Below are 15,989 nucleotides of genomic sequence, written 5' to 3'. Positions count from 1 at the left end.
CTACATGTTAAGATACTGCCTTGCCATAACTGCAATGTGAAGTTCTCCAGTAAACTGTCCCCACTACAGAGACATCTGAAGAAATTTGTGTATATCAAGGATTCTATAATGCATCATGTCATTTATGTATTGTCATGTGGTTATTTATTACATGTTGAGCAATACGTCACCACAACACATGCCATAGCCTACAATGGTTTTTACGAAAATATACGCCCAGATATTGAATATGCTAATGGAAGATGTTACGGCTTCTATTACATACTTTTAGAAATATTTTTTGTTGTATTACAGGCGAGTGCATTAATACATTTTATTGTCAATTTCCATAGAATAAAAAACATTCCTTTGAGGGCAAAGTGCCTTTAATACTTTTTTTCTGGTAAAATCCTTGCACTTAATTTTGTTTGTGGTAAAACCTTTGGGATTGATTGTGGACAATATTTTATTGGAATGTTCATTTGTTGTATCCTCTCTGGTTCATCGGTCTCTCCAATGATATAAACTTGTTTGGGGGAATAGCATGGGAAGTTGTTGGCAGCCATTTCTAAAGTATTAAAAGTTAATTCTTCAGTTGACAGTTTGATCAAGATACAGTGGCCTGCTTTTTGTCTTCCAGTTTGGATCTTTGTTTTAAAAATGTCACTATGTTAAATTCAAAACAATAACCTTTTGTAACGTGTGTAACTACCACTATTCTACTTCGGATACTATAAAAGAAGGATAAAATAGGATAATTTAAGTGGATGTCACCTTGATATTTTATCATGTAAATATATATATATATATATATATTAAAAAGAAAATGTGTTTAGAATACAGTAACCAAGATATGACCTTTTCAGTTCGCATTTTTATTGTTGTATTTTTTCAGCTTGCATACTGTGTTGTTCAGTTTTTGGAAAAGGATGCTGCTTTGACAGAAGATGTAAGTTTGAATAACTATTTTGTCACAATTATTAGCATTGTCTATCATACTAGTAACCATTATTGTGATGTGTCACTTATATAAATATAAAGCACTTAATATATATGAATGCATCTTTGTATTTTAACTAGAGAAAAGTGCATTTTGAAATGGATATTTTTACAAAATAATAATAATAATTTAATTATGTTTTATATTATACAGCAGTTTTTAGATTGAAAAAAAAATGTTGTATACTTTAAAAACTTTTAAACTTTAAACAACATACCAGTACATGTTATAAATTTATACTTTAGATGGCACTATTTTCATAACATAAGTTACAGAATTTTGGTCTTCAATTTGACTTGTTCTGTTTGGTTTATTTGTTTTCAGCTCAAGTTCTTCGTCAGTTTTGTTTATTCCATTCATGACAGTATTATCTTTTTTACAGTTAAGCAAAACAATCTTCCCATAAATAAAAGCCACTAATAACCCCAAATATTTATCTAATTTTTATCTGGATTGTTTTTTGTACGTTTTGTTTGAAATTCATTTTGATCTTGTTTTTCAGGTCATCAAAGGACTGCTGCACTTTTGGCCAAAAACGTGTAGTCAGAAAGAGGTTGGTTACATAAAAAGTCATAGAAATAATAAACTGAATTCTGATGGATGCATTACATCGACTCATTTAAAGATATGTATCTTCCCATTACAGTTTAACACTGGATACCTGCCTAAAGTAGTAATCTAAGTAATTTTTATAATGCAAAGAGTATTTTTTTTCCAAAGTAGGTTGAACTTAATACTATAGAGATATTTGCATCAACGATAAAATTTTAAAATATTAATCACAAACATGAGAATCACATTTCTGACATTCTTTATTATTAGAAAGTTAACATGAATCTGAAGGTTATGTATTCAACTGAATGTTCATGGAAAGGATTACTTCCATCTTGGAATATTACCCAATTGAACATTGACTTAATTAACACAGATATGGAGGATAAAATAGAAAGCCTTGGAATTTTAAGGAAATTGTTTCTGTTAGCATGTTTGTAGTATATCATTAAAACCATAAAACCATTTGTCTGTTACTCATTATCAAATAACATAATCCACTATTTTCATGTTTACCAAAAAAAAACCAGATTCTGATAGGTTCCAATCATCATTGGGCAAACATTAAACTATCATAGTGGTCAATATTAAGGTTGCACATTACCATTCACTTTTACATGCATTTCAAGGAATAACTTTGTCAGAATAAAATGTTAAAAAAAAATATATCAGTGTATCAAGTGAAACAACAATCATCCCTGATTGAGAATGCTTGGTTGTGATTTATCAGTTGTCTGACCGATAACTATAATGATTGTAGATACAACCAGGTTGCCTGTTTGAATATTAGGCTTTTCTGGGTGACCAGATAACTGATAAAACATAGAGGTGGGGGGGAGGAGCAGGTAATTTTCAACTGTTTTTGTTTGTTGTACTTCAGGTGATGTTCCTTGGTGAGATTGAGGAGATTCTTGATGTGATAGAGCCTACCCAGTTCCAGAAGGTGATGGAACCTCTGTTCAAACAAATATCAAAGTGTGTGTCCAGTCCTCACTTCCAGGTATGTTCCAGAGACTTACATTTGATGCTTCTATGAGTGTATAAACATGATGCTTTTCCTACATTTCATATTAATGTTAAAATATGTCTTTTTGGACTGTTTTTGTTTTTAGATGGATCAATTTTTTAAAATCCATATTCCAACCTTTTTTGTTGTTTCAAGAACTCATTGCATCAGTGACGCTTTCATTAGCTTTAGTTGTATGTTGCAGTGTACTGACCAGTGAACAAGATTAATTTTTTCTTGTTATTTGCACACTTTGTGGACACCACCATTTTGTTTATGTCATTTCCTAGTAACGGTAACTCATTGTCGTAAAGTAAATAAATTCATGAAACAAGTAAGAGTTACCATTCTTATCAGTGACTGATAAAAACACACTCACATACAATAAACCATTAAAAAAACATGTTTGAGTCTCAGCAATCCTAAAACAACATAGATATTGCTTTCCCTGTAAAACAGTCAGCAACATAAATGTCATTCTCCACATTAAAGTGTTAAATATCTAGCTTAAATAAAAGTGTTTGAAAATACTGGAGCATTTCATGTCTGAATGTCAATGTGAAATGAAGGTTTTCCTCACAAATTAACGTTTTGTTTTATAATCATTTTAGGTGGCAGAACGTGCCCTTTACTACTGGAACAACGAGTACATCATGAGTTTGATTGAGGAGAACTCGAACACGGTGTTGCCGATCATGTTTCCAGCCTTGTACAAGATATCCAAGGAGCATTGGAACCAGACCATTGTGGCGCTTGTCTACAATGTCCTCAAGACGTTCATGGAAATGAATAGTAAACTCTTTGACGAACTCACAGCTAATTACAAAGCAGAAAGGCAAAAGTAAGTTTTTAACTTGTAAACATTTGTTTTTTTAAAGATACAACCTAGAGTACATTTTGTATGTTAAGTATTAAATAGCATTGTTATTCCTTCTAGTTTCTGCTTCTATGATAAACAGTTGGAAACTAACTTTTGGAAATTACTTTTGAAAACTTCAAGTTATAACAATAATATGCTTTGTCTGGTAGATATTTAAAAGATAACAAAGTTAATATACATTTTTGTTGTTGAAGTAAATGATAACTGATGAAAATAATGTAAACAACTTATTTTAATTGTTCCTTCCTGTTGTGTAATATTTTATTACTTATTTTGTTTTGAGCTTTGTATTGTTCTAGGTATGGCTCTTAAGTAAAAAGCACACTTGTGAAACCTGATTTTGGATTTTGCTTTGATAGGTACAAGATAGTAAAATGAACTGCCAACCATTATTGTAGTAATCACCTTTGTGTTTGTACTCCTATATTGTTATTATTTTAGGACAACAATTAATCTCACCCTTTTGATTCTGTTGATTTAAGGTGAATTTATATTTTACAAACATGTTGCTGTGTTATTTCTGTCAGTTATGGTCTTTGGATAATAGATTTCTAGTCCTGTTTATGGCTTGACAAAAATTACAAACAGATTTGTTGTGTGAAGTTGATCATTTTGTATTTCCAACATATTGGTATTTTATAACCAGTTAAATTGTTTTTAGATTGATACTTATTTTAAAAGTTAATTTTGTTTTTCTATTATACACTTCATGGCAATATGATTGGTTGAACAGTCCTTTGCTTTCACCATTTATATATTGATGTGCCAGGGAAAAGCTAATGCCCTCCTCGCACTAGTTTTCTGCAACTGGTGGATTATTTAGGAATTTACACAAAAGGTTACATGCAATATAAGATACAAATGAATAATAAATAAACTACCACTTAATAGTACTCTTCTTCTTTTTTTTCTTTCTTTCTTTTTTATATGTAGAAGAATATATCTAGTATGTAGAAATAACATTGATCAGAAGATTTTCATAGAGGAAATGGCACTATTAAACAGTGGTGAACAGAAATATAGCAAGGTTCCTGCTAGAAACGTCCAAGGCTTAGCATGATAGCAGTCAACATGCTAATTACTAAATACATGTGGATGTAACAATTAGTTTGATTATCATGATATGGGATGATAAATTGTGTATTCCGATTATAAATATTTTCATTTGTTAATGATGTTCCTTTGTTATTTACAGAGAGAAAAAGAAGGAGAAGGACCGAGAAGAGTTATGGAGGAAGCTAGACAGGCTCGAGGTCAACCATAGAGCAAAAAAAATGATAAAAACTTCCTAACACACCAGCTTGGCTTTACGTCTGTGTATTGTGTGTGCAGCAGTGCGATACTGTCACTCTGGTTCTGGCATTCTGCTGTAGATAACATTACCCTGTGTGCCAAAGCAGATTGCTGTTATTGCTAGATTGTCCTCCGCCTGTCAGTCTCTGCTGTGCACCCAAAACCATCGCAGCCGAGCGGTGCGGACATGTCATATTGTGGGTAGATGTTTCCCAGATTGGGAGTAACCAAAAAATAAAAACGTGCATTGTGACGGCTGTTATTTATTTCAGACTATATAGTTGATGGATGCTTGGGTGCATTTCAGTTACTACAAGATCTGAATGTTTTCTGCAATACACGTTACATGGTTTTAAATCCTTTTTGTGAGTCCAGTACCAACACCAGTAAATTTAACCCATTTTGCTTTCATAATGTCACATTAACATGTACAGCTAGTGTTTCATGAGCAAGTGCAGACATTACGGCAGTTCCGGATCATTTCACCAAAACATGTCAGTTGTATCAACCTGAGTGTGTGTGAATCAGATCACAAGCAATATTAGTAATAAAGACAGTCAACCAAATAAATGGATACTAGTGTATATTGGAATATTTTCAAAATAAATGTTGCTAATATTGTGCAAGTTGACACATTACGGTAGTTGTGGATAACTCTCGTTAGTAGCGGATTGTACCACTTAGTGACGATAAATACACATACAACACCCATTAAATTTGACAAAAGGCATCAGAAATACTTTAACATCGTATAACATATTATTTGTTTGCATTCCCTGAGGCCCCTCCTCCCCTATTGGCACACCTGACATCATGTTTACAAAAATGGCTTCCATGTCAGATAGGTTAGGAGTTTGCCGAGAAAATACTATTATAGCCGTTTTGGATTCATATTGTTGAGATCTTTCTACTAACAACGGGTTCAAATTTCACATGGTATAGGCGACTTGACAAAAATAAACAAAACACATCACTTTCGTTCACTAGGTGATTTGCAACTACCGTAACATATGTATCTCATTTCTGGAGCAAGTGTCATTTGTAGTATTTATTATTGTAAAATTTGTCATGCACATTACACGTATTTTACACTTCCAGAAACTATACAGTTTGGAAGGAAATGACTAAAAACCCACACAATTTATGGTACTTGACTTTTTATGAGATTTAAAACGTTTTTTCTCATCTCCTACAGTCTGAACTAATACCGTTCACATGTAGTCACACTCAAACAAGACCGTCAAACTGTACTAATTTCAGTTTTAATTTTTGCAGACACATTTGATTTGGTATCCTATGAAAAATAATTGTAAAATTTAAGGTAAAACTGTCTTAAATGCACAGACCCTAGTGTTGGCATATGAAAATGGACAATACATTTAGTTAATCTACAAACCTGCAACACATCAGGATAAGGTTATAAAAAAGAGAAGCTAAAGTCTGTGATGTTTAAACAGGAAAATACGGTCTAAAATAACTAAAGCTTGTCTTGATAATCATTAGGCCTACTTCTCAGATGAATGTTTTTTTAGAATTATGACAAATGTATTGCAAAAACTTGGGATGACCAGAACCACATCAGGTGTACGAAAATTAATATTCCAAATAATAATATGTAAGTACCTCTAATTTAAATTATCAAAAACGGCTTTAATAGTAAAAAAATATGTTGTAGTGTTTAAAAAAAATTGTTTTGTTTAACGACACCACTAGAGCACATTGATTTATTAATCATCAGCTATTGGATGTCAAACATTTGGTAATTTTTACATATAGTCTTACAGAGGTAACCCGATACATTTTTTCCATTAGTAGCAAGGGATCTTTTATATGCACCTTCCCACAGACAGGATAGCACATACCACGGCCTTTGATATACCAGTCATGGTGCACTGGCTGTGACGAGAAATAGCCCAATGGACTCACCGACGGGGATATTGTTTAAAAACTAGGCTCTGTCACTTTAAAATGTGGGAAACTGATGAAGTGATCCAAAACTACCAATGATCCGGAACTAAAGTAAAAACTGTATTAATTAATAACTAGGGTTGTTTTATTACTAGTCACTTAGGCTTTTGTTCTTTTACAACCAATAAAAGACTGTTTCTGTCATGAAGTCAATGTTATTTACCTATGTGAAACCCTGAGTAATATTTCCAGTTAACATGAATGCATGTGTTCAATATCTTCAATATGTCTTTGGATAAATAATGAATTTCTTTCTCTTTAGTAATCACTTGCTCACCACACTTCCCTCTGGGGTGTAGCATTTTAATAGTACATTAGTTCATATGTTTAATTTTATCCATTATCAGTGTTGCATATCAGTTGCATATCTTGGATCCTTAACTTTAATGTCTTAAATGTGTGGTGGTGTGTTACGCAGCACTTCACCATGAAGCCAAAAATAGGTCATGGCATTCTACATTTTAACATGTTTGTCTGAATCTGTCACTCGCTATTAATTTAACATGTTCATTTGATTAAAAGGTGTTTCTTGATAGGTATAGTACCAAATAGGTCACTGACCTACTTTTGAGGTTTTGTTGACTGTTAGTATTAATATCCAGATCATTCTCTTGTAGTGGAGCTCTTCATCTTTTTGCTGTAGTGATGTCTGTAAAAGATGCAATGCAATGTTCCAAACTGTCCATCTGAGTTATCGAAAAGTTCTTATTCTTCATCTGATTGTTCAGCAACTGTGTTCCAAAAATTAAATTGATTTTAAAAGAATTCTTATTGCTTTATGGTGATGTTTCATAAACCAAGCATTTTACCATGGTAGACATCATTCGTTCATCTGTCACTCCTATATTATTACCCTGTTCAGATAATCTCATGTTATCACCTGTGTACTTATTTTGTGATGAAAGTTTGTGTATGGCAACCAAAGCTCATACCCATTAATGATATTCTGTTTATGTTCAGATTATGACTGGATTTCTGTTAGTTAACTTGATGACCAGTTAACTTGATGACCTACAATAGTGTGTAAATATAAGTGCATTTGTTGGAATGGTTCTTTGAAGGAAATTCAGCATAATATTTATTCTATCTTATAAAACCAGGTGTGTTGGCGTGCTGATTGTGTGATTCTTGGATTTCATTTTCATTTTCTTAGTCATGCAGATGTTTATGCAGTTAGTATTACTCTCTGCATATGGTACTTTGATATGCTTGTTAGTTTGACTTTGTAATAAGATAACGTTCTTAAAATTACTACTGCTTGAATGAGCTTTGTACTAATTGTAATAATACACTACTTGTTTGATCTAACATGTTACTGGGTTCATTAAAATATGTGACTAAATTTAAAGTATCATTTTATGGATGTCAACAGATTTCTTGCACGCCATCTAAATGTGTAACAACACAGTGTGACGTTTTTACTACTCTATCCTTGAAACAGTCCAAGATTTTCTGTTTTGATTGCAAAGTTTGTGTTAAATAATTTAAAATAAAATGTAGTATAAATCTAATAATTAAAAATCAATAATTAAATTTTGTATTTGAAAAATAATTAGTAATTTTGTCAATTAATTTACTTCGTTGTTAATGTTTCAAATGAATTGAGATGAGATTTGCTATCAAAATGGAAAATAACGGAGTGTTTGTCATTTATCATTAACTCATTTACACCTAGGTATTTGTATCTAGCTGTTTTCTCAGCAAATGTTATTTTGAGAAAAATAGTCCAAAAAGTCAGTACAACTCAATAGTTGATTCATTAATCTTGTTTTGTTTGACATTTTTTGTGCTTGCAAGATATCTTAGTGATTGTCCGTCCATCCGGTAGCCCTTGTAAACCAGAGTTGACAGTTGTGCCATTCTGTTGTGCTGTAAAAACAAATAACACTTAAATTTTATGTTTAAGCATTTAGAAACTTTGTTGTACATTTTTGTATCCCTGGAATTTTATTTATCTTTTTGTGTATGTTTTTTGACTGTTTCTTGAATGCTTTGCAGTTCATTATGATCTGTTGGTAGAACATAAGAAAGATATTTTCTAATATGCCTATTTTAGTATTCATTGACATAATTGCATCATAATGTATGCCATATTAAAACACAAAAGTGTTAATTGGGAAAGAGAGAGGAAACCAAATATTTGGCACTTAGTCTAATATATGAAGCAATTTTATTACAACAATGGGATATTTTGTTATCAGTGTACAATTTCCGTACTAAAATGTCATCTTTGTTTTAAGAGTAATAAGATATATGACTAATTACACTGCATGACTTGATGTGTAATTTATTTGTTGATAATTAATGTTCTGGGCCCAATTTCACAAAACATCGTAAGCCTAGTTTTGCACATAAATGTAAATCTACAACTAAAACACAATCCTTTTTACTGCTATCAATACAACTAATATAGTTTGAAGAATACATATTTTATTTTATTTTGTCTTTAAAATGCTCCCTCTTCCTTAATGATATAATTTTCTGTGTGAAATAGATTCCAAACACATGTTAACGTATGGCAGACACATGTTAACGTATGGCAGACACATGTTAACGTATGGCAGACGTAAACTTACAATGTTTTGTGAAATGGGCTCTGTTGTTGGAGTGAAAACATTTGTATTTAGAATATTAACTTAAAATTCAGTCTTGGTTAAAACTGATACTTTGAGCCAAAGCAATTAATTGGTTGTTTTTTTAAAACTTAACACTGAATTTAAACCAGAGATGGTAGATGTGTTACAAAACTATTGTGAGGTGTTAATTCTTTGACCTGATGAATGCTACTTTCCTTTTTAAAAAATTAGCCAAAAATACATTGTATTTTATTTTTAACTACCAGTATATTTTGCTAAAATATTTTGGTTTAGAGTAATACATTTTGCAATAGAATCATTTAATTAGGAATAAAAGACAGTGTAATTATATTTATTCTAATACAACAGCTTTAATGACAATCTTGGGGTAATTTCTTTATAAAACAACAAGTCTACTTTCCTAAGTTAGGAGAATAAAATCGCATGTTACTATGGGCTAGTAAAACAAGTAAAAATCTTGCATTACATCATCAAGACGCAACGGTTTTGGCACATTCAATAAAGACTGTATGAAATCAAGGTTTTCAACACTAGATGCTGAGGTACAGCATTTCATAAACATTCATTATTTAATTCTTCATTTTCAGTGGGAAATATACATTGTATTTGTTACAATTAAGTGGTTCAAATTGTAGCATTTTATCTGTGACTATATTTCAAAATTACCATACATTTGACATCTAATAGTTGATGATTAATAAATCAATGTGCTCTAGTGTTGTCATTAATCGAAAAAAAACTCTTTCATCTGTGGTATACGTTTGATAAAAATGAAAAAGTAGTTCACAGTGATGATAAATTGTTTTTAGTGATATACGACATGTCTTGAGATGAAATGATTCAGTTCATTGGTATCCACTAAATTGTACATTACTGTTTAATACTAAATATATTCATTGAAGAAATAAAAAAATATACATGTATCTCAATTGTATTAGAATTGCACTTTAAAAAGTACTGTACAATTAATAATGGACTTCCCAATTATACCCTGGAATGTTAAAATTAACACCAATTGACTAATTTACATTATTTATTTAACTACATATGACATATGTAATTATTTACCTGAAATTAACAACTTTAATAGCTGTCTTATTTTCTTTGAATGCATTATCTTAGACATGGCTGTCAATGTGGAAATGCTATAGATTAGAATCTAAATAAAAATAAAAACATCATAATTGTTGTATCCTAGCAATTATCATAGGACTTTAGATGGGTACTAAATCATTATGTATTTTTTTGTTAGCAATCACCAAGACCGAGAACAGAACATAAATTTTATTAAATTCACGACTGATGATAAGAAATAATTTGCATCTCTGTACTGTACAAATTGTTTTAATGAAAAATTTAGTTGAACGAATGAGCCAGTTTAGTGATGGTTTTTTTTTTCTTCTTGGAAGTGGAGTTGATTACTGTACATGATATGAATAAGGACAGTAGTATATATTATGGTAGCATCGATATTGTTCCAGTTATTAGGAATCATTATTGTTACATGTTTCTCTTGTTTCCCAGTTTACTGTGATACGAGCATCACAAAGTTCTTAAGGCTTATGATTTTAGAAACAAAATTTATGTTTTTGTTGTTTTTCTTTTTTAGTGTTTCAGAGATCAACATTACTGTTGAAAATACTTTTAAATTTATGAATTCTGTTGCTAAAAATGACAACTGGAAACAAGATCATACCGTTGATTACATTCAGTAATATTGAGCATTGAATGTAATATATTTTTCTGTTTACATATGTATATGAGTGTGCATGCATGTGTTCTGAACTCACCCTGTTTAAACTGACATACCCAAGGATCTATATTGGATGCTGAGGAATCTTTGTTATTATATAACCGTATCACCCATGGATTTCCACACCTAACTTTCTAATCTGTTGATGGTGACCCAACAGAAGTGGTTTGTAGTGACACGAGACGGCAGATTCAATGCATGCGTTTCTGAACCAACTCGTTCAGAGTTCCCGCCATGACAGTGCACTGTCACTACATAACTGATGTTTATATGTATGATATTGTTAATAACTTTCTGTGTTGTTTTAATAACCTATATCCAATGTGGCAACTGCAGATACACATTGTCTTGAAGAACTGCTTTATCAGTCTTGTGAAACTAGCAACAGACACGTTTCACTACAGTAAATGCTAAATGTGTTTGTCACACTGTTTATCCATTAGTTTTTGTTGCAAGGTTCATATTTTAGAAAATAACCCCCACCCCCCACCCCATCCTCCCCAAAAGAGAAGTAACTGTAAATACGACTTAAAACTACCTGTGTGCATGATTTTAGACTGAACTTGGTGATATTGTTTGAAGTTGTGCAAGAAAAAATAAAACATCCTAAGAAAAACTTGCAGTTACCCATGTTTTCTATGTTGTGTCCAGAGTTCGACAATTGTACATATGCTAATATTAAACAAGCTTTCTTGTATATTATGTTGTTATTACTACTACTTGGCTTGTAGGCTGTTTGTAGCCAAGTTTTGTGCATAGCTCTTATCCTTTTCTTTGTCATTGTAAACTGTGTCAGAAAATATTTTGTAAAATTAAAAATATTCTGATCAACTTTGATTTAGTGATTTTTGGTGGGGTTGAGTGTAATAGTCACACAATAAATTTGATAGTTCACTTTCCTGGTTATATTTAGCTTCTTTATGTATTAAAAGTTCCTTGACTTTAAAATAAAAATGTACTTTTTCTGTAAAGTCATTATTTATGTGGCCTTCTGAAGAAGTGGCAGAAATAAGTTGGTAACAGAAACTTTCACTGACAGGTCACTTCAGTATCTAATTTGATTGGTCCAGAATTGTTAAGTTAGTTATATCAAATTATGTAAAGTATGGTGTTACTCATTTGGTTTATTTGCTTTCTAATGTAAATATGAAAAAGATTTAGGTTGGTGTGTTAATGATAACCATACATTTAGCAAGTCCATTTCAATGTTGGTTTGTACATGTATTTCCAATAACCTGTGTTAATCATGACTTAAAATTAGTGTTAACAAAAATCAATATTGGGATGACGAAAAATGAATATATATGTATTCAATACTATTCATATTCTAGGCAAAAAAAACTAACTTTTTTGTTAAATTTGTAATAACCAAAGTCCACATTAGCCAAAAATATTCCATACTTAAGCAGGAGCGTCGGAAGCAATTAAAAGTTGGTACTGCCATGAAATCAATGTATATGATGAGATCTATACTATGCGAGCACCATAAGAAGAAAAAAAAAACATTCCTGGCTCAAAAACTTGTACTGCCATGGATGTACTGGCCATATCACTTCCGACGCCCCTGTTAAGCCCACACGAATGAAGCCCATAGGCATTAAAAATAGAAAATTTTACTGAAATTAAGTCCCATGTGCTTAAATTCAGATGATAATTTTCAATAGGAATCTCCCGTAAGTTGCATTACAACTGTCCCTCTGATATTGAAACATGTTTTGCTAATGACTAAAGTTGTCATGGAACGGAAATTAGTATGTACTCTGTTGCTATTCTAACTTGCACCTTTTGTCTTTATTATAGTATAACCATTTTTCAACTTCTTAATATACTCTTCAAAAGAAGAAATGCAAAACCACATTGTCGTAACATTTGGAGAATTGATTTAATTATTGAATGGTGAGTCCGATAATTACCAAATGTTGCAGGATTGTTCACAATTCACTCTAGTCCATTGTGAGCAAGTGATAGGACACACCACCAAGGTCAAGGTCATCTGGAGTCAATACCGGGTGTGGCCTCCGCGTGTGTTGACAACTGCCTGGCACCGCCTGCCCATTGAAGCAACCAGAGTACAGATGACGTCCCGGGGGATGGTGGCCCACTCGGCCTGCAAGGCTGCTGCCAGCTCGGGCAGGGTCTGGGGCTGTGGTTGTCGCTGTCGGAGGCGTCGGTCCAACTCGTCCCATAGATGCTCAATTGGGTTCAAATCCGGTGATGTCGATGGCCAAGGAAGGACATTAATGTTGTTGTTCTGAAGGAAAGCCGTTGTGAGACGTGCTGTGTGAGGCCTGGCGTTGTCATGTTGGAACACTGCGTTGGGGTTGGCCATAACTGGAACGATGTGTGGCCGGAGGATCTGGTCAATGTAGCCCTGTGCATTCAGGTTGCCCTGCACGTGGACCAGGTCAGTTCTGCCAGTGTGTGAGATAAACCCACACCATGACACTACCCCCGCCGAATCTGTCCACTTCCTGCACGCAGTTTGCCGCATAACGTTCACCACGACGCCTATACACGCGACATCTTCCATCATGACGTCGGAGCAGAAATCGGGACTCGTCACTGAACCACACCTGTCTCCATCGCAGTTGAGGCCATTGTCGATGAATCTGGCACCACTGCAGTCGGAGTCGACGGTGTTGTGGTGTTAAGATGACACCTCGAACTGGACGTCTGGCACGAATTCCTACCTCACGTAGACGTTCCGTACGGTCTGGTCGGATATCCTGCGCAAACCTGGTATTGCTGCGGCTGTGGAGGTGGCAGTAGTCAATCGTTCCCGAAGGTGGCGTACCCGGATGTAGCGGTCCTGCCCGGGGGTAGTGACCCGTGGTCGACCGGATCTAGGGAGGTCACGTGTTGATCCATGTTGCTGGTAACGGTCCCACAGTCTGGAGATGGTGCTTGGGGACACATGGAATGCCCTGGCAACGGCCGTTCTGGATTCGCCTGCGTCTAGTCGGCCGATGGCATTGTTTCTCTGCGGTTCACTGAGACGTGGCATGTCCTGGATTGTAAACTGTCGGCCAGATACAGAGGCCAGGCAAGCGAACACCCTGCACTTTTATACTGTCGGTGTTCATGTTGCACGTGCAGACAACGCACGTGCAGTGGTGACATGGTTTGCACGTGGCTGCGTTTTTGCGAATATTCACATTTTGGAACTTTATTGTACAGTAGCTGCGTTTTATCGAATGTAACCGTGGGAATGTGTTTGGGACATGCAATGACCTTATATTCACAAAGCATGAACCGGTAGGAAACATAAAATCGGAGTTATAACCCATTTGTACCCTTTTGCGTTTCTTTTTTTGAAGAGTATATAAGACATGGGCTTACTTTTAGAAAAAACTTTACCTTTTCCATGGTGGTATTTTCTGTATTTAAGCACATTCCAGTAGGCTTTATCAGCTATAAGATTTAATTTGATGTTAGGCTTTTTATTTCATTTATATTTATTTTCATGTTTCTATCCAATTAAGGTCCAAGCATGCTGTCCTGGGCACACACATCTATCTGGGCTGTCTGTCCAGGACACACATCTATCTGGGCTGTCTGTCCAGGACACACATCTATCTGGGCTGTCTGTCCAGGACAGAGTGTAAGTAACAGAGGTCAGTGTAGTCGTTAAACTCAGTGGGAGCCGGTACTGGGATCAGCGCCCTCAATAGTTTAAGAAGTAGCAGGCTACAACAGTGATGATAGCAGGGGGCAAAGGGAGGGGTCTGGGGGCCCTCCCCGAGAAACATTTGAAAAATCAACCTCTGAGATGCATTCTCATGGCCTCTGTTAGCGCAAATCAGTCACCATCCATTAAATGCAGCAACTGAACAATTTTACTCGAAAAGTAGGCGGCGGCAAAAGCTGTTTCAGGCAACGATTTGCCGCCGGAGACTGGGTACTTTTGAGGGCTCTGACTGGGATGCAAACCCAGTACCTACCAGATTTATGTGTGGTGGCTTAACCACTGTACCACAGAGGCCGGTATCCTGATAAACCTTCCTTGAGATAAATTTAGTCAAAGTGAAATTTCATATATGGAATGTTGAATCAGTAATCAAGGGAGAAAAATCTCACATGCGCAGTCTTTTAAAAGAGTTCCGGTCTCAAGTACATGTACTTGAAATAGGTGAACACGCCTGATTATAAATGTCGGTTATCATGATGTCTTGTCCTCTAGTTAAATCATGTGAGATTGCATAGTTTTGTCATGGTTTAGGGTTTTTGCTCAGTTGTAATGATACAGGCCTATCTAATTTCCTTCATATTGCCTGCATGCTACACCCCAGCAGACACCTGTTCTTGGGGCTAAAAAAACCTCATTAGCAATCGACCGACTACTCTGTAAAGGTACATGCAAAGGTACATGCAAACCGCATTCTCCGAGGTCACGTGATACATTTTTTTATTTTTTTTATACAGATAGTCTGCAAACTAACTACCAAAGCGGGTCCTCTTTCTTTTTTGTCCCCCTAAAACCTAATAGCTAGTTGTGGAGTATCTGCTGAGTGGGAGATATGCAGGAAATTATAATAAATATGTTTGGGTTTCCAATATATTTTGGTTACTTGTATACCTGAAATAAAAATGTACCAGGTAACGATTTCTAAATGGTTTCCATACACAGGACAAAACATTACATAGATATACTGGTTGGATGGCAAGTAACTTGCACACATTGGGGCAAACATTTTACTAAGCTACATTCCACTAATAAAGTTAAAAGTTTGTTTCGTTTAATGGCACCACTAGAGCACATTGATTAATAATCAGCTATTGGATGTCAAACATTTGGTAATTTTGACATATACACTACATTTTTCCATAGTAGCAAGGGATCTTTTATATACACCATTTCACAAGACAGGATAGCACATACCACAGACTTTAATATACCAGTCGTGGTGCACTGGCTGGAACAAGATATGGCCCACTGACGGATTGATCCTAGAACAATCGTG

The 15,989-nt window shown here is 34.4% G+C and overlaps 1 protein-coding gene across 3 annotated transcripts in view; it reads left to right on the top strand.

The window, feature by feature from the left end:
• LOC121371227 (serine/threonine-protein phosphatase 2A 56 kDa regulatory subunit epsilon isoform-like) overlaps window positions 1-4,963 on the top strand; it is a 60,702-nt gene extending 55,739 nt beyond the window's left edge. For all 3 annotated transcript variants that reach the window (XM_041496961.1, XM_041496962.1, XM_041496963.1), the window contains exons 8-12: window positions 875-928; window positions 1,482-1,532; window positions 2,412-2,531; window positions 3,149-3,378; window positions 4,613-4,963. In XM_041496961.1, coding sequence (XP_041352895.1) covers window positions 875-928; window positions 1,482-1,532; window positions 2,412-2,531; window positions 3,149-3,378; window positions 4,613-4,709 — 552 coding nt within the window. In that variant the 3' untranslated portion in view covers window positions 4,710-4,963. The remainder of the gene's footprint in view (window positions 1-874; window positions 929-1,481; window positions 1,533-2,411; window positions 2,532-3,148; window positions 3,379-4,612) is intronic.
• The last annotated feature ends 11,026 nt before the right edge of the window (window positions 4,964-15,989 follow it).

Source organism: Gigantopelta aegis, chromosome 4, assembly GCF_016097555.1.
Source record: "Gigantopelta aegis isolate Gae_Host chromosome 4, Gae_host_genome, whole genome shotgun sequence".
NCBI classification, from domain to species: domain Eukaryota; kingdom Metazoa; phylum Mollusca; class Gastropoda; order Neomphalida; family Peltospiridae; genus Gigantopelta; species Gigantopelta aegis.
This window is presented reverse-complemented; position numbering and strand designations above follow the sequence as displayed.